At 51.9% G+C, this 19,368-nt stretch overlaps 1 protein-coding gene across 3 annotated transcripts in view; it reads left to right on the forward strand.

The window, feature by feature from the left end:
- The window catches only part of CORO2B (coronin 2B), a 146,480-nt gene extending 130,391 nt beyond the window's left edge, over nucleotides 1-16,089 (forward strand). For all 3 annotated transcript variants that reach the window (XM_043470900.1, XM_043470901.1, XM_043470902.1), the window contains 9 exons: nucleotides 937-1,086; nucleotides 1,790-1,954; nucleotides 3,895-4,011; nucleotides 4,134-4,238; nucleotides 4,784-4,880; nucleotides 8,666-8,778; nucleotides 9,125-9,215; nucleotides 9,420-9,559; nucleotides 14,130-16,089. In XM_043470900.1, the coding sequence (XP_043326835.1) occupies nucleotides 937-1,086; nucleotides 1,790-1,954; nucleotides 3,895-4,011; nucleotides 4,134-4,238; nucleotides 4,784-4,880; nucleotides 8,666-8,778; nucleotides 9,125-9,215; nucleotides 9,420-9,559; nucleotides 14,130-14,261 (1,110 nt within the window). In that variant the 3' untranslated portion in view covers nucleotides 14,262-16,089. The remainder of the gene's footprint in view (nucleotides 1-936; nucleotides 1,087-1,789; nucleotides 1,955-3,894; nucleotides 4,012-4,133; nucleotides 4,239-4,783; nucleotides 4,881-8,665; nucleotides 8,779-9,124; nucleotides 9,216-9,419; nucleotides 9,560-14,129) is intronic.
- Nucleotides 16,090-19,368: the final 3,279 nt, after the last annotated feature.

Below are 19,368 nucleotides of genomic sequence, written 5' to 3' on the forward strand. Positions count from 1 at the left end.
AACGGAAGCCTGCCAACATTAACATAATAATCAAGGGGTAATTCAAAGATCGAACTTCCCTGGTAGCTCAGTGGTAAAGAATCTACCTGCCAATGCAGGAGACACGGGTTCAATCCCTGGGTCAGGAAGATCCCCTGGAGAACGAGATGGTGACCCACTGTAGTATTCTTGCCTGGGAAATCTCATGGACAGAGGAGCCTGGCAGGCTACAGTCCATGGGGTCCCAAAAGAGTCAGACATGATTTAGCAACTGAGCATGCATGCATGCAATTCAAAGATGACAGAAACTGCTCAGTTTCTCTCTCTGGGGTTACATGGTCACTCCTCTCTCTGAATTCCACCTTCCTCTTTCTTCCCACTTGCTTATCAGCATCTGCAAGACTACATCCAGGCTCTACATGCTTTCAGCACCTCACCCTTCTGTGCCCCGTAGTCCATCATCTTCAGGAGAGGCCCTGGGCCTCCCAGCCTCCCAGATGAGTTTCCCTCTGTTCAAGTGTCCATTCTGGGTGGGGGACAGAGTGAAGGACAGGCCACGTGGTACAGACAGAGGCGCTGAGGCTGAAGGCATTCATAGAAGGGCGTGGGAAGAGAAGCAGAGATAGGCTTTGAACACAGCACTTGTTAAAAGTTGCTCAACGTGTGGTCCTCTGGCCCTGGCTAGACTGAAAGAATAACAAACATGCCAGGGTTAATAGTTGCCAAGATCTGCAGAGACTTCTTAGAGAAGATCCTCCCAAAGGCCCAGAGAAGATGATCTCTTTTCTCTCTAACTACCCCTTGCAACCTTCCCCCGCCCCCCAGCCTCAGCCAGGCTCTGCCCACTGCCCTGGCCAGGAGATGTCTTACTAGGCAGATCTGGTGTCCAAGGAAGGGGCAGCAGGGGCTTCTCTTGGCCCTGCCCCCACCAGCCTTGGCCCTCCATCCGCTCTGCAGGTGCGGATCTGGGAGATCCCCGAGGGCGGGCTGAAGCGGAACATGACGGAGGCTCTCCTGGAGTTGCACGGGCACAGCCGGCGTGTGGGACTGGTCGAGTGGCACCCCACCACCAACAACATCCTCTTCAGTGCTGGCTATGATTACAAGGTGGGCAGCCAGTGGGCACGGTGGCCAGAGCCAGCTCAGCAGGGAGGCAGAGGGAGAGAGACGGGCATCTTTAGGGGGCCCTAGGGGACACTGCTACTTCCCCAAGCCTGTTAGCCAATGTCGCATCCATTCAGTCACTCATTCATTCGCTCATTTGACATGCTTCTGCGTGCCCATCATTCCTGCGGTCCACAGAAGCTGGAGGCATCTTGACTGCCTTCTCCAGCCCTGATACACCAGAGAAGCATACCCTCTCCACACCTGAAACTAACACAATACTGGAACTCAACTATTCTCTAATAAAAATTAAAAACAAGAGAAAAAGATGCCCACTCTCTGCCCACACTCTCTACCTGACCGCTTCTTAACCAAGAAGTAGTCTCTGCCCTCCTAGTAGGAAAAAGAAGAACCCAAAGCTGCTGGTGGTGAGAATGGAGCCCCAACCCCAGGTATGCCCTCAAAATAGATGTGCCAACCACTGGGACCCAGCCAGGAACACTCATCCTTCTTGCTAGAAGTAGGAACTGAGCCCCGGCCGGGGCTGGGACCTGCCCAAGGACAGTGGTGGATTTGTGTGACAGGAACACATCCATCTTTGATGTAGAACCCACCGACATGGTCCCCCATCCCAGCGCACACGACCCTGCACAGGGCGTCTCTCCCAGCGGGGCTGAGCCTGCCTCCTGCGTCTCTGCCCTCCCAGGTCCTCATCTGGAACCTGGACGTGGGTGAGCCGGTGAAGATGATAGACTGCCACTCGGACGTGATCCTCTGCATGTCCTTCAACACTGACGGCAGCCTGCTCACCACCACGTGCAAGGACAAGAAACTGCGCGTGATCGAGCCGCGCTCTGGCCGTGTTCTGCAGGTGAAGCCCCGCATCTTTCTTGAGGGGGAGGAAAGGTATTGGGACCTGGGGCTCTGCTGTCAGCCAGCGCTGGAAGGAAAGACTGTGCCGGCTCCCCTCTTCCATGTACCCGCCCTGCACCTCTGGGGACCAGCCCATTTGTTCTGGGCCCTTCTCTGCTCATAGGAGCTCTGCCTTGTTCTGGGTGCAGAGGGACCTCAGTATCCTCTCTCACCCCCACGGACTCCACCCCTCTCCCCAGATAGGATTCTTCTGCCTGCTCTGGAGGCCAAAGTGGTGACCCCCTTCTGCACATGAATCCCGGGGTGCTCATCGTGGGCACGGGAGGAGGGGACTTTGGACTCACTGCCCAGCCACCTGCATGGGAAGAGATGGTAGAAGTGGCTCAGGGCGCCAGCCTCAGGGGCAGTTCCAAGTGGAGAGGTGGATGGTGAACTAAGCTCCAGTTTTGGTCTTTGATTCTGGGTCTTGACTCCGAGGAAGGGATCAGGTGCCATTTGGGAGTAAGAAATTTACATTTCTTGAGTACCAACTACATGCTAGTAATGGCACTAGATGGGTTGGAAAATTTGGATGGGATCTGAGGTTTACCTCCTAACACCAGCAAGACTAATGCATTTATCTTGGAAAAACCCAATATTGTGTTTATGTTTATCTTGGAAAAACCCAATACTGCAGGACCAGAAAGTCATCTACAACACCTGCTATTACAAACAATAATCACCATAGTTATTAGCGTCATTAGTATTTACTCAGAGCTCATTGTGGCATGCACTATACTCTGGGCTCCGCGTCATCCTTCCCCCACCCATTTAATCCTTGTGACGGTCCTCTGAGGTGGGCACTGTTACTCCTCCTGTCCATTTCCCTCTTGGGAATACTGCTTCTTGGAGAGTGACAGACCTGAATCTCAGAGTTACAGGAGGAGCTAGAATTCAAACCCAGCCAGTTGGACCCCAGAGCCCCTGCTGAGCAGAAAAGATATAAAACAGCAGAGACCTCCAACCTCCATCTCACACCCAGAGAGGGTGAGGGACTCCTCCATGGTTCCACTTTTTGGCAGAACTTGGAACTAAAATCCAGAGTGAGTGACGCCAGACCGGCTCTCTGCATTGCCCCACCAGCCTCTGGTTCCTACCTGACGCTGACTCATCCTGGCAAAGGGCCGCCGTGTGTTAGAAAGGAAAAGGTGGTGCCCAGAGGCAGGAGCAGAGGCAGAGGACGGCCCAGTTAGAAGGAGGTCCTGGTGAAGTGAGTCAGCCAGCAGTGATCCAGCGTGAGTCCCGGTCGTCCTGAGCCTCAAGCTCCGCATCCTCAGAAAGCCCTTGCCATGGGCATTGTGGTGATGGCTGAGAGATGCCTCAGTGAGGGCACTTGGCACCCGGCCCAGCGCCAGCCCTGCCTGGGACTTGGTCCATGTCCCCATCCGCTCTGGGATATGGCCAGTGGTCTGGTTTCCTGGTCCCAGGGCTCCGAGCTCCACAGCACCTGTATTCATTTCCTGTGGCTGCTATAACCAACTACTGTAGGCGGGGAGTCTTACAGCAGAAGTCGATCCTCTCGCACAGTTCTGGAGGCCAGAAGTCCACGTGAAGGTGTCACCAGCTTCCGGTGGCTCCCTTGGCTGGTGGCCCCCCCACTCCAGTCTCTGCCTCCACAGTCAGGCCACCTACTCCTTTCTGCCTCTGTGGACTCTCTGCCTCTCTCTTCTAAATAAGGACACTAGTGATGGCATTTAGGACCCCGAGGATGATCCAGGAGGAATCTGCCCATATTGAGGTCCTTCCCTTAAAATCACACGTGAAGACCCTTTTCCAAACAAGGGAACATTCACAGGTTTGGGGAGTGGGGACACGGATATGTGTCTGGGGTCCTCCAGGCAGCCCAGCCCCGTACCCTGGTGTCTGGGGCCTGGCTCACCAGCTCTCTGATTCCATCAGGAGGCGAACTGCAAAAACCACAGAGTGAACCGCGTGGTCTTCCTGGGGAACATGAAGCGGCTTCTCACCACGGGGGTCTCCAGGTGGAACACGAGACAGATCGCCCTCTGGGACCAGGTCAGCCGCAGGAGTCAGGGAGGAGGGCGATGTCAAAGGGTTGTAGCCCCGGGGCCTTGCTGGGGTTGGGGAAGGTGAGCTGCCATCCTGCCTGGATACTGATCCTGGGCCCCCGCCTGCAGGAGGACCTGTCCATGCCCCTGATCGAGGAGGAAATTGATGGGCTCTCTGGCCTGTTGTTCCCCTTCTACGACGCTGACACCCACATGCTCTACCTGGCTGGAAAGGTAGTGGAAGGTGGGGGAGGGACGGGGGCAGCCTGTGGGAGACCTCTGCCCCTATCGGGCCCTCAGTCTCTCCCTACCTCCCAAGAAGAGCCTAACCTCTGCCCTTCTCCCGACCCAAACGGTCCCACCATCTTCTATCAGAACCTACCCTTGCATTGGACATTCATTTTATTCAGATGTCAGTGACTGAGAATCCCTTGGGGGTGGACTGGCGCCAGATTTTACAGGGGAATACGGATCAGAGCCTGGAGTGCATCATCCCTAATGATAGGATTCGAGGCATCTGCCAGGAGATCTTATTTGTCGAGAAGACTGTCTATATGCCCACCAACATACACACACACCCCACACACACACACCACCCCACCCCACCCCCAGCGAGTCCCCCATGGCATCCCCACTGGGGCCTAGAAGCCAGGCTTCCCTGGTCTTTTGAGCATCTTGGAGGCTGGTGGAGGCTCTCTTCAGTGGCCTCCTGGACCAGGGTCTGCTGACCCCACCCCTGGCCCTCCTTCTTCCTCCCCTCCCTCCCCCCTGGCCCCCAGGGTGATGGAAACATCCGGTACTACGAGATCAGCACGGAGAAGCCCTACCTGAGTTACCTCATGGAGTTCCGCTCCCCGGCCCCGCAGAAAGGTCTTGGTAAGGGGGCCCCGGGGCCGCCATGGCTGTTACACTAGGAGAGGAGAGACTGGAATTTAGCTCTTGGGTCACCTCTCCCCCACAATGAAAATCAGCCTCTGAAGGTCAACTCATGGACCAGTCAGAATAGAACCTTCAAGTTCTGCCCTGTGAAGGTCAGCCTACTCTTCTTCAGCCAGCCTGTCACTGCCTATTCGACCAGTTCCATCCATCCACGGTGCTTGGCGTCCTCCGCCATCTCTGGCCATCAGCAGCCTGCAGGGGTGCGCGTGGTCCCTGTATTCCTGTCTGCAGATGGGGAGGCTGAAGCCCATTGTGGATCTGACACGGTGGGAGGAGGTTCAGTAACTACAGCTCAGAACCAGGTCCAAGTGCAGGCCCCTTCCTGAAGCTGCTGGGAAGCCAGGACCCCCAGCCCCCGGAAGCAGCTCTGTCCTTGCCTGAGAAGATGAGAGGAATTACAGGGGTCCCCTCACCACCTCCTCAGGCTCCCCAGGTTCTCAGGCAAATCCCCGAGAGGACTGCAGGACTGACGAGTATAGTGAGTCTGTTTTTCAAACCACTAAAGCCTGCTGTGAAGTCTTTGTGCCCGGGGACTCACGCTGACAGGGCATCCGACTCAGCAATCTGCCATGTGGGGTCCAGATCACCCAGTGGAAGAAATCTCTGGAGTGGCTCTCTTCCCTTCTCTCCTTAGAGCTTGAGTCTGGCTTCATCCTTCTGAGGATCTGGTGTTATGGACAGGGCCTGAGTGCCAGCTTCAGAGACATCAGGGCTGCAGGGGCCCAAGGGCCCCCCCACCCCAGTGACCAACAGCAAAGTAGAAGCCTAGAGATATGCCTGAGGTCCTGATGACCATTCCACTGATTTCACCCTTCCCCAGGGCTCTGTCACCCCCACCTCCCTCACAGTCACCCCATCATCAATTAGTATAACAAGCAGCCTGGACTTTGGAGTCCAAACTAGGTTTATACTCTGATTCAGCTGTGTCCTTAACCCCTTTGAGTCTTAGTTTCCTCATCTGTAAAATGGGATTAAACCTACTCTGAAGGGCTCTTGTAAAGCTTAGAGGTCATGTATACAAAACACTTAGCAGAGTACCTGGCTCCTTCTGCTCCTTCACACAGTCATTCAACAAACGTTTATTGGCTATAACTGTGTGCCCAGACCCTAGCTTAGCCCAGGGGTACCGTGATAAATAGAACACGGCCTCTCTCACTGCCCACTGAAGGGAAGACAGACAATAAACAAATACTTAAGGAAAATATTGTATGGTAGTAAGTTCTAAGAAGAGAATCAAATGGGATCGTAGAACAGAGAGTGACAAGGACTGTTTTAGACCAGGTGACTGGGGGAAACCTTGCGTGGAAGTGACATTTTAAACTGTGATCTGAAAGGCAGGAAGGGGGAAGAGTAGTGTCAGCAGAAGAAACAGTTAGTGCAAAGGCCCTGAGGCCGGAAAGAGCCTGTCATGCTCTAGGAGCAGAAGGGAGGTCAGTGTAGCTCAGCATAGAGTAGACTGTGGATCAGGTGGCAGATGGGGAAAGTGTTAGGAGATTAAGTTGGAGAGGTGGGCAGGGGCCAGATCCCATGGGATGCATTAAACAGGTTGTATTAGAGTTCTCCAGAGAAACAACCAAGTGTATTTATAAAAGAGGAATTACAAGAATTTGGCTCATAATTACAGAGGCTGAGAAGTCTCACCATCTACCCTCTATAAGCTGGAGCCCCAGGAAAGCCAGCGATATAATTCAGTTCAAGTGTGAAGGCCTGAGACCCAGGGGAACCAATGGTACAAAACCCAGTTAAAGGGCAGGAGATGAGATGAGATGAGATGTCCCAGCTTAAGCAGCGAGGCTGGAAAAAAGGGCAAATTCCTCCTTCCTCTGCCTTTTGCTCCATGCAGGCCCAGAAAGGATTGGGAGATGCCCACCACCCACCCTCACTGGGGAGGGCCATCCACTTTACTGAGCCCACTGACTTATAACATTAACCATCACACAGGGGGAGGAGTTGGGATTTCATTGGGAACTCTTTGTAGAATTTTATTCTTCTTGGGCTGGTGGGTAGGTGAGAGTGGGACAGTGTGACATGATCTGAACGGTTAGTTTGAGATTGCTGTGGCTCCCGTAGGAAGAATGGATTTGGGAGATTGGATCTTGAGAGGGCAGGAGGCAGGCAGAGACCAGTTAGGAGTCTGTTGTGGACTTCTAGGCAAAAGAGGATGGTAACTAGGGGGATGGCATGGAGTTGAGGATGGATCCAGGGGATGTTTAGAAAGTTGGGTCATCAGGACTTGGGGAGAGGGGAGAGAGGGGGTACTGAGGATAACTATTTGTTTGTCCTCCTCACCTGTGGTCACTGTTGAGCACTGACCATGAGCCAGGCACTTTCTGCAGGCTCTGGGTGGCTGCTTAACTCACCCTGGGCGGGTGACATAGCTCTAAGTGGCAGATCCAGGACTCAAACCCAGGTCTCCTGGCTTCTCACAGTACCACGAAGCCACTGCCCTCCAGGTTCTGGAATTCTCTGCTCTGGTAGAGCATCCTTCCATTCCAGATGAGGAAAAGTAGAACCTTAAGTCATTCACATCCTGGAGAGAAATTCATGTTGTCTGTGCTCATCACTGCTGGGCAGTTAACAAGCATCTTCACACTCAGTCTCATGAGGGGCCACCACTGGACTCCTCTAGGCAACCAGGGAAGCTAAGGCTTAGAGAGGCAGTGATTTGCCCAAGGACTCCCACCCAGAAAGAGGGGAGAATCGAGATTGAAACTCAGGATCCTGTCCCACCCCAAAGCTGGTGTGTCTAACCCCACACCAAACTGCTCCCCCCGCAGGTGTTCAGCTGATGCAGCTGTTAGGGATGTTGCGTCTGGTGCCCACACAGACACACATGAACACACGCAGACATACATGCGTGCACGTATGCCTGTCACTCCTAGAAAACACATGACGGAACAGCAGTCTTGGGCTGCATTTAAACCTCTGAGGTGCACAGGAAAGCGTTCTCCTTCTTCCTTCCAGTATTTTATTTATTTTTGGCTGTGCTGAGTCTTTTTTGCTACTGATGGGCTTTCTCTAGTTGCAGCAAGCCAGGGCTACTCTCTGGCTGTGGTGTGCAGACTTATCGCGGCGACTTCTCTTGCCGCAGAGCACTGGCTCATTAGTTGCAGCTCATGGGCTCTAGAGGGCAGGCTCAGTTATTGGGGCACATGGGCTTAGTTGCCCTGAGGCATGTGGGGTCTTTCCAGACCAGGGAGGGATCGAACCCATGTCCCCTGCATTGGTAGGCAGACTTTTAACCACTGGACTCCCAGGGAAGTCCTCTCCCTCTTTCTTTCTCTATGAAGACTGGGAGCACAGAGGCTTTGGGAAACCAGTTCATTTCAGAAGGTGATGGGCTCTGGGGTATATAGATTGACAGCACTGTGTAACTGTGGGAAAAAGCCCCTTTCCCTCTGCCCCTCAAGAGTCTCACCTACAAAGAGAATGGGTTAGATCCAAGTAGTTGTGCAGCCCCTCGCAGTCCTCAAAGGCCCCCAGTTCTACAGTATGCACGTTGGTGAAACAGGTCTGGTCCATGGGGCTTATTTGAGAAGTTACCCCCAGAGTCAAAGCCTGACTCAAGAAGCCCCCAGCCCCTTCCTGTCCACTGTATGGGTCCTTGCCTCCAAACCTAGTGCCCTCCAGCTGCACCTTTCCCCTGGCGAAGGTCATCAGGAAGGAGGGTACTGGGGGAGATTCCTGGGACCCCATGCAGCCATGTGTGTGCCTGTCCGCAGGGGTCATGCCCAAGCATGGGCTGGACGTGTCTGCCTGCGAGGTGTTCCGATTCTACAAGCTGGTGACTCTCAAGGGCCTCATAGAGCCCATCTCCATGATCGTGCCCCGGAGGGTGAGTGGGGCCGGGCTGGCTGCAAAGGGCCCCTGGCATTGAAGGCTAACTTCCTCACTACTGGGGCTGTAAGCCTGAAGGAGCTCAGAAGGAGGAGGTGGTTTCCTGTGGATTGGGGTCTTCAGACCTAATTTGGGGTGCTGGGGGGCACTCCAAGGTGAGGACAGTCTGGCTTGCTAACAAAGGCAAGGTGGGAATTCCAAGTGGGAGACGCCGAGTGCAAAGACTTGGAGGGGAGAGAGCAGGTATGTGGCTGGAGGTCAGAGAAGGGGAGAATCTGATTGGAGAGAAGGGGCCTTCTCAGCAGTCCCCCACCTGTCCACCCTTCTGCCCCACCCCACTGCAGTCGGATTCCTACCAGGAAGACATTTACCCCATGACGCCGGGCACGGAGCCAGCTCTGACCCCTGATGAGTGGCTGGGAGGCATCAACCGAGGTACCACCAGGGGTGGGCTTCCCAGAAGAGAACGGGAGACTGCAATCTTGGCCTTCAGTCTAGCCCACCCCCTTCCCCTTGCGTATCCTCCTCGTTGAGCTCGCCCTCACACTCAGCCAACTGTTAGGCCTGCTGTAATGAGAGCCACCATCACCGGACAGGCCACAGGATAGTTGGTGAGAATCCATGCCTTGCCTTTCTTAGATCCTGTGTTGATGTCTTTGAAAGAAGGCTATAAGAAGTCCCCCAAAATGGTATTCAAGGCTCCCATCAAAGAAAAGAAGAGTGTGGTGGTCAACGGAATAGATTTACTAGAAAACGTCCCACCCAGGACAGAGAATGAGGTAAGAAAAATAAGTTATTGCCTCCACACACACTGGCAGAGTGAGACCTTTGCATTTCAATTATGAGCTTCAGGCCTTTAGGTCAGCTCGGTTCTGAGGCATTTTTCTTTCTGTGACAAATACCATAAGTAGCCTGCTATGGGCTTCTGTTGCCTCTGACCCCAATAAATAGAGGCTGGGCTATGGTAGGGATATTGATGCCCCTCCCCATCCCCACAAATCCCAGAACCTGGAGTTACATGTCCCCTTGTGAATCCATATCAGAATGTAGCTGTCATCTGGAGTTGTAAATTCCTGGCTCACGAGGGAAAGCCAGCCTCATGTGTTACAGCACTGCCTTCCTCCCTGGCATGGCAGCTGCCGCGAGGTCTGATGATTTCCTGTTTTTGTGGAAGAGGCTGAGCATTTATGAAAGTACTCTTTGTACCATTTGGAAAGGGAGCAGCTCTCTCAGGGCAACCAGAGCTGGGCCTTGTCCACACCCCCCAGAGGCCTTGCCTTCCACCACACCCTTGGTCCCTGGCACAAATACAGTTCAGCTCAGCCAGGATTCATGGAATGCCCACTGTGTGCCAGGCGCTGGGCTGGATGCAGCTGAAGTGGAGATGCTACAGGGAGTCACCTGCATCTGGCTCTCTCATTTCCTGGCTGTGCCTGAACATGTTTCCTGACCTTCCTAAGTCCACTTCCTCACAGCAAAATGGGGATCTGAAATGCTGTGAGAGTTAAAGAGATCGTCCCTAAGTGTCTAGCACTTTTCCTGCTCACATGAAATGCACAGAGAGGCTAACTGCATTAGCTCTTGAGAAGGGGGTGACAGGATGAGATGGTTGGGTGGCATCACCAACTCAATGGACATGAATTTGAGCAAGCTCCAGGAGACAGTGAAGGACAGGGAGGCCTGGCGTGCTGCAGTCCATGGGGTTGCAAAGAGCTGGACACGACTGAACGACTGAACAACAAGAACCATGTAACAAATTACCCTGAGACTTAGGGGCTTAAATCCCACAAATGTTTTATTATCTCACAATGTCTGTGGGTGCCTGTGACTCAAGGTCTCTCGTGAAGGTGTCAACTGTCAGCCAGGGCTGCAGTCACATCTGAAGACTCACCTGCGGAAAGATCTGCTTCTGGCTTTCCTCAGTTGGTTGCTGGCAAGACCCATTTCCTCATAGGTTGTTAGACAAAGGGTCTCATTCCCTCAAGAGCTGTCAGCCAGAGGCCTCCTTCAGGTCCTTGCCACATGGACCTCAAAACAGGGCAGCTCACAGCATGGTCTTGAGGAAGAGAGGGTGTCAAAGGTGGAAACCACAGTCTTTTTGTAAACTCACCTTGCAAATGGCATCCCATCACATCTGCCATATTCTGTTCATTAGAAGCAAGTTACTGGGTTCAGTCCATCCTTGAAAGGAGTGGATTACATGGGGGCCATCTTACAGGTTTCTTGTCACACCAGCTTATAATTGTCACTGTTATTCATAAAAGTATGCTCATTCCTGACCTCTGAGGCTTAGTCTTAAAGGTAAAATTGACAGGTAAATTTTTAATTGCTATAAAATGTTTATGTGCCATTATAGAGGGATGCTTAGATTTCTAAGGCTGGATGAAACTATGGTCAATGGGATTTGCTTCAAAATAATCACCAAGGAGAGTGGTACAGGGGAAGTAAGTAAAAATAAAGATGAAGCAAGAGTGGTTACATGTTATTTGCTGAAGTTGGATGTTGGGTACTTGGAGGTTCATGGTGCTTTTCTTTCCACTTTTGTATATATTTGGTGTTTTCTTTAAAAAAGATTTTTTTATGTACCCTGACAAGGTAGGCATAGTTGAATTGCTATGAGCCTAGGGCCTTAATAAGAGCCTGAAGTTTGTTATAGTACTGGGTGTGGAGAAGGCAGGGTTGAATAGCAGTTACATGGAGTGGACTTGTCTATATGAATCAGAACAGAGGACTGGGAGAAATATTTTAAAGGGTCTCTAAGCAAACAACACAAATGCCACCATCTATACACTACAGCTTGTATTCTTTCCTCCCTAGGGGAAAAAAATTTTTGCTCAGAGGCTGGCAACTCTTGTTTTACCTTTTACCCACAATTTTAATAGAGAAAACTAGAAACAGCGAATGAGAAATTGGTTCAAGAGTGAAGAGACCACGGGTAGCTTGACACACGGGAGAAACATGGTTGTACGGCTCTGTAATTTTACTAAAACTCACTGAATTGACCCTTAAAATGAGTGAAATTTATGGCATATGAAGTATACCTCAGTAAATATGTTTTTTAAACAAAAGCTGATCCAAAAAGATTATACAAGGAAACTTTGAGAACTTGGAAGGCATAGGTGTATGTAGAATTATTTAGTGTGGGGCATATAGCATAATATCTCTCTGCACAGAGGTAACCAGGACTGGTTTGTTGGTTAATATAAATTTTTCCCAAGTCAGTTAAAGAAAGGAATCATATAAATGATATATACATTCTTTAAACAATTTCTTGTTGTTTAAAATATAAAACATATACATTCATTCCACATGTTTTGATGGAGCATCAAGACCTTCCTTTTCTCTCAGGACATCCCAGTTGGGATCTTCTATGTGTTTGTCAAATAAATCACACTTTAACTCCAATTTCCATTTTCAGTGTTTTTTTAGGTGGAATGAGAACTTAAAATCAAGCTGAAAACAAAGCTCTTGTTTTTTGAAAATTTTCCCCAGTGTTTTTTTTTAAGACAGGTTTATTGAGGTATAATTGACCTAGTGTGCAATTCATCCTTTGTAGTGTACAGTTCCATGAGTTTTGACACATGCCTATAGCCAGGTAACCACTACTGTACAATCAAGATACAGAATATTCCTCAATCTTTTATGTGTATATCATCCATACCTATCAGTAGCAACTTTTTAGCACCCCCTCTTCATCAAGATTCTCAAATGCATTCAACTTAGTTTTTATAGAAAGATGTATTTCTATTTCATTAGTTTATGTAGTATTAAAATGATGCAATTACAAAGGCAGCCGCAACTCACAATGGGCAGTCGGAGGACCAATACAACTGTCTGTTGGCAACATTCAACTCAAGTGTGTGGGGTCCTTCCGGAGCCTGCAGACACTGTGTTGTGTGTTCTGTTTTATGGAAGTCGTGGAGAGGCTGTTTAATCCAGGAAGTCACCTCAGCAAGGGTGTTGTCAGATTCCTATGCTTTGCTCATGGCCACTCCAGCAATGCCCAGTGCAAACTTTGGGGTGCTGTGGTGCCAGTCCCCCATCAGCAGGAAGAATACCATTCTATATCCTGACCTTAAGGAAAAGAGAAGAATAGGGGGAGGACTATATGAATAGAAAGAGAACTATATGAATCTTAGGAATTAGATATTCTTAACTTCCGTGGTGGATCAGTGATAAAGAATCCGCCTGCCCATGCGGGATACATGGGTTCGATCCCTGGTCTGGGAAGATCCCACATGCCTTGGAGCAACTAAGCCAGTGCTCCACAACTACTGAGCCAGCACTCGAGAGCCCTGGCGCTGCAGCTGTTGAACCCATGTGCCGCAGCTGCTGACGCTCATGAGCCTGGAGCCTGTACTCCGCAACAAGGGAAGCCACTGCAATGAGAAGCCTGCACACCGCAACTAGGAAGCAGCCCCCGCGCTTCAAAACTAGAGGAAAAAAGCCCAGGGAGCAACGAAGACCTGGACAAAAACAAACAATTTTTTTTAAAAAGAGAAGGAGATTCTGTTTAAAATAGGTAACTAATGAGAACCTACTGTAAAGTAGAAGGCTCTGTGGCGACGTAAATGCCAAGGAAATCCAAAGAGGAGGGGATATATGTACACATATAGCTGAGTCACTTCAATGTGCTGCAGAAATCGACACAGCAGTGGAAAGTAACTGTGTGCATGTGTGCATACTGTCACTTCAGTCACGTCCAACTCTTTGCGACCTTCTGGACCATAGCCCACCAGGCTCCTCTGTCCATGGGATTCTCCAGGCAAGAATACTGGAGTGGGTTGTCATGCCCTCCTCCAGGGGATCTTCCTAACCCAGGGATTGAACCAGCATCTCTTACATCTCCTGCATTGGCAGGTGGGTTCTTTACCACTAATGTCGCTCTGGAAACCCCCAAAGCAACCATACTCCAATTTAAAAACAAAAAGAGAGAGCCGGATACAAAACATTTCAGAAAGCTTTCCACTCTGAATGGTAAGTAAATAAAGTATTAAGACTTGAAGCCCTAAACGGGTAAGCTTAGGATATCTGGCCTGTGTGGACTGGGCCCTTCCTTGGTGATCCTGGATCAGGGTCCTTTCTTTTCTGCCTCACAGGGTGGGGTGGGGATGGGCATGGGTAGGAGCAGGAGTGGGCATGGGTGAGCTGAGTCTAGAGATGGGAGAGCGGCCACCTGGGTCACCTCAGACCCGGGAGTGGGGAAGGGGTGGGAGGCCTGAGTCAGAAGAACAGCGGCTGCGTGGGGGGAGGGGCGGGGGTACGGATACCCCCCCACCGCCCCCCGCGAAGGTCACCTTCTCACCTGTTCTCTCCCACCGTTCTGGCCCCTTCTCTCCTCCACACCAGCTCCTCCGAATGTTCTTCCGGCAGCAGGATGAGATTCGGAGACTGAAAGAGGAGCTGGCCCAGAAAGACATCCGCATTCGGCAGCTTCAGCTGGAACTGAAAAACTTGCGCAATAGCCCCAAGAACTGTTAGCTCCCCGGCTGGGCTGCTTTCTAAGCCAATCTCTCCGTTGTTTCTACTCGTCCCTTAACTTCCCCTTCTCCAGTGACCCCAGAGAGACCGCCAGGACTGGAGCTGGGGGAGAGCCTGAGGACCCCCCCACCTGCCACCTCAAGAACTGGAAGCTGACCTTTGACCTCTCAACCTCATGCTAATACAAGTCCCCAGCCTCTCCCAGAGTCCAGGCTGGCAGCCCCTTTCCCTGACAGCCCCGGAGCCTCGGCTTCCCCTTGGCTGGGCAAAGGCCGTGGACTCCCCACGACGAGTGCCCTCTGTGGACCAAGGAGGAGAGGGGGAAGCCAGAACTCCAGTAGACTAGAGGCTGAACTTGTCCCCGGCGGAGGGGGCTGCCGGGACATCGCGCTCCCTGCTGGGGCTCACGGTGGCCCTGATGGACGCGCAGTAAGGGCTGGATTGCAGGCATCAGCGGTCTCTCTCCCCTCCTCCACCTCCCTCGCCCTGGGCAGCCCCGGAAGCCCATTCACCTGACCAGGGTTGCAAGCAGCCCAGCTCCTTCCTGTCTCTTGCCCCTTCTCTCTTATCTTCAGGGAATTAAGAGGATCCTTCACCAAGGCCATAATGACCCCTTGCCCTCCCCTGATGCTCTTCAAAGCTCTGGCAATGCCCTTTTTCCCGTTCACTTTGTGAGGCAGTCAGGGTAGGGAATAGTGTCCCCATTTTACAGATGACAGAACTGAGGGTTGCTTTGGGGAAGTGACATCACTGAGTCACCCAGCAGGTGGACAGTGGACCCAGGACCAGTGGTGTGCAGACTGCAGGCCCAGGCGCTTCCCACTGCATCAAGATGCTAATCCCACGGGGGCATCACCAAGGCCCAAGTCTCCGTGGAGCAGGAGAAGGACCCGGAGCCTCCCAACACCACTAGTGCCAATGTGCCACACCCCTCCCCCGCACTCAGTATCCCTTCGACCTCCTGGCCCCCACCCTTTGCTCTGACCCCCCAGGTGACTCACTCCGAGATGAGGCCTCTTCCTCCTGGAGGCTGAGGCCGAGAAGGGTGGCCCTGGGAAGGCCGTGCAGTGGCCTGTCGGCCCCGAGGGCTGCTCTGCGTGCGTGTGCCTGCTCCCTGCTCTCAGCCACGGTCAGCCTTACGCTTGTAGAACAACCACAGCCCCTTACACTGGTGTAGCACTTTAAGGTTTACACAGCCCTTTGACATATAGGATCCCCTTTGAGCCTCATCTCAGCTCCCAGAGGCAGGGAGCATTCTCCCCACGTTGCAGATGAAAAAACTGAGAAGCCGCTCAAGGTCACAGGACCCTGGGAGATGCCACATTTCACTTGGTCTTCTACCATTTTCTTTTTTTCCTCCTTTTCTCCCTCCATTTCTCATTACTCACAGAGTGTGTGAACACTGTTCTCAGAAAAGTCACAGTTTGAGGGGGGAGATCTGGTCTGGGGATCAAGAAATGGGTGTCTACACCTCTCTCTCATTAGCTTGAACCTACTGGACGCATTGTGCTCTGCACCTGCTTGTCCCACGGCCACCCTGCAGAACTTCTATCCACACAGGGGGAGCTCCCTAAGCCCCTCCGAGTGACCTGGGCAGGGAAGGCCCCCCCAAACCCTCAGGCTTTTCCTCCAAGAGCCTTCTACCCTCACAGCCAGCTAAAGCAGGGTCTCCTCACCCCCCAGACTCCGCAGCTAGACTGCGTCAGCTCACATCCCCTCCTCCCCACACTTCTGAAGCTTTTTTTCTTCCCCACTGACCGTTGTGGTCTTCTGTGATTATTTATGCTGCCTCCCAAGGATAGAATTGAAATAAAATGTTTTCAAGTTATCAGACCTGGGCACGGCCGGCTCATTTAACCTGGGTGGTTCCTCCTGTTGGTCACCATGGTATCTTGATGGCCAGCTCCCCAGCCACAGCTCTGTTGCTTTTCTGCAACAACAAACCATGTCTGTATCTACAGGTGTGACTTCACACCTCAGCACTGTTGACGTCTGGGGCCAGATGATTCTTTGCTGTGAAGGCTATCCTGAGCACCATCAGCTATTTAGCAGCATCCCTGGCCTCCGCCAGCCAGATGCCACAGCAACCCCAGCCCCATCGTGATAAACAAAAATGTCTCCAGATATCACCCAGTGTCCCCCCTGGAATGTCAAAACTGTCCCCAATTGAGAACCACTATTCCATGGTTATTCAGTAGGCAGCTGCTCCACATCCAGCCCTGTGTTGGGGTCTAGAGGACACCTACATTTTACACTGGAATGCTGCTTCACAGTTTACAAAGAACTAGTCCATGTACTTGACTCCTTTGATCTTCACAGCCGCTCTAAGTGGTGTGTTCTAATTTTTCCCATTTTCAAAAAGAGTAGTCAGGTCCAGAATGTGACCTGCTCAATCAAGGTCATTTAGCTGGTGTAATGGGGAAGACACACGGGGACACGGACCTCCTGGGCCCAGAGTCAGAGGAGGCACATGCTCCCAGTCCTCAGCCAGTCTCAGTGCTGGGCAGGTCTCTTCTGGAAGGAGGGCTAGGGCCCATCATGAGACAAGGGGCTGCCAGGCTGCTGGGACACCCTCACTGTCTCACCAAGCCAGGGCTGTCGAGGAGCAGAGCTGTCAGTCTACAAAGTGGATAGTCATGTGACAGTGTGGATACCACAGGAAACCCCGAAGAGAGAAAAGCAATGAAAATCTCAGAAAAGAGGGCTGGAGAGGAAATGATAAAGGGCAGTGGAAGAGCAGGGGGCGTGACCTGGGATAGGTAGGGCGTGGTCCAGGCCCAGCTCCACCTCTGACGGGCTGTGTGACCTGAAGTGATTCACTGCTCCTCTCTGGGCTTCACTTTCTCTATAAAGTGAGGGTGTAGGACAATTGGAGGGTCCCTTAATGGTCTGACACTTGAGTTTCCGTGAGTTTCTCCTAGCAACTAGGAGAATGGGACAAAGCCCCAAGATCACCAATTGTCTAGGACGAGTAGTGCAAACAAGAAATAATTTCCGTAAGATGTTATGGAAAAATCCAAACAAACTTTTTGGCCAACCCAATATTATCAGAAGGGAAGTAGTAGGGTGGCTTCCGACAGGGCTTGGGTGGAGAAATATACTCTAGCTAAACATGCATTTGAAAAAGACACCCCTAGAGTTTCTGATGTGGATCAATTCACATTTCTGGGCTTGAAAGAAACGCTAAGGTCATTGAGAGTTTGGCCTCCAAAGCTCCTTCTCCAGGGATGCAGGAGAAGGTGGGTGGAGCTGGGTCTTTCACCAAGGCTTCTCCCAGCCTGGGCAGGTGAACACACACAGTGATCTGTCTCGTATATGCCTCTGTCCCATGGGATCCCCAATTCCCAGTCCAATTGGGCAGCTCTTTAATTATCACTTATTATGAAAGGCTGGTCAAGGTCAGAGGTGAATGTGATTTCTCTCCAAGCAGCCCGTTTCCCAGGTGCATTTGTTGATGAACACGTTGCTTGCTCATTGGTTGTCCACATAGGTCCTTTAGTTCTTCACCTACTAGAATATGCTCCATGCCTCCTCATTCATTACACTGATCCTGCAGCCAGTTACGGCCTCACCTACCACGTTGCTCGGATTAGTGTAACCGTGTAGGAGAACAAGCCCATCTGGCTTTTCATACCTTTTCCCAGCGCCACGTTCCCCACCACGTGCTTGCTCCCTTCTTTTCTCCAGGTGAGAACGTCTGAGGCTAAACTCCAGACCCTTTCCTTTATGGAGAGGTCCCTCTGGGCATGCCTAGAACTCTGGTCACACATCCCCCACATACCAACACCTACTTGGATTTTCAGCTCAGCCTAATTCACCTTGAGCGGCTGAATCTACTCAGTACTGGGCTCTGGGGACCCAGAGATGGGAAAGAACCAGGCTTGCCCTTGAGGGGTGCCAACCAGTGGCCCATGAATAGGCATCATGTCACCCAGCGGGATGTGGAACCCCCTGGAGGCTGGGGTGAGTTCCACCGTCTGCCGGGTTCCGGGTGAAATAGGCAGTTGTTTGGGGATTTACAGACTCCTGGATTTCCTTCAGTCAGCCTCCTGAGATCCCAAGATGGGCTTGAGCATTTTTAGACTCTCTCTTGGTGCTGGGCACACATCCCAGACTGCCAGTGGACCGTGCAGAACATGGCTGCTTCTTCACTGTGGGAAATGATTTCATATTGCAAACACCTCCACCGCAAGGGCCCCGCCCCTCAGCTTGGAAGGCTGTGCTGACCAGGCTGCCTAGAGCAGGAACAGACGCTCCCCTCCACCACAGGAAGCCTTACCAGACTCCTCTCCTCTATCCCCACCAAACCAGGTCTGCCAGCCGGAGGAGGAGGGGAATGCAGACCCTTGGATCAGGGAGGGGAAGGGGGCGATGCTGGCAGAAGCTTCTTATTCTCTGTGCCTCTGTGTTTCTATCTGAGAGCAACCTGCAGACTGTCTTCCCTTAGAATTTTAATTCAGTGACAAACTCAATTGGATCAGCCTTACTTATAGAAGGTGAGCAGCTACAGGGTCGGGTCTGCAGAGTTCTACGAAGTTCCTGTCCCAGTCCTTATAACCTGGCTGTCCCACTGCCTGGAATCCCCCCATTAAGCACAGTCCCTTTGGGCAAAGCTTGGCGCTTACCAAAGCCCTCTACCTATAACAGATTCCCTCGAGTATTCAGATGCTATTGTGAAGACGGTTGACAGATTGAAGAAGGAAACAAGGGGTCAATGAAAAAGGGGCGGGCTCAAGTGGAAGGAGGGCGATGGGAACACTGAAGACTTAAGATTTTGGATTTCAAGGTCACAGTGATTAAGGCAAGATTCAAAGACCAGGAAGAGTTTGCTAGGAGCTTGAATCCAGCCAGCAGGTGGCAGATTATGGCCTTCTTATCGAGCCCATTTTTCCTGAGCTGAGTCCCTTTCTGCCACCTCCCATCCCACCCCAGAATGAATGACCTAGATATAGGCACAAGGGCCTCATGGCAAAGCAGGTACACAGAACAGCCAGGATCTGAAACGCCCCAAGTACAGAAGAAGGAAGGCTCAATGGGGGACAGCAGGACCCTCGCTGCCCCAAGTTGCTGTCAACGGACAGCTGGAGGAGTTATCTGGAGAGAGCCA

Source organism: Cervus canadensis, chromosome 6 (genome assembly GCF_019320065.1).
Source record: "Cervus canadensis isolate Bull #8, Minnesota chromosome 6, ASM1932006v1, whole genome shotgun sequence".
NCBI lineage: Eukaryota > Metazoa > Chordata > Mammalia > Artiodactyla > Cervidae > Cervus > Cervus canadensis.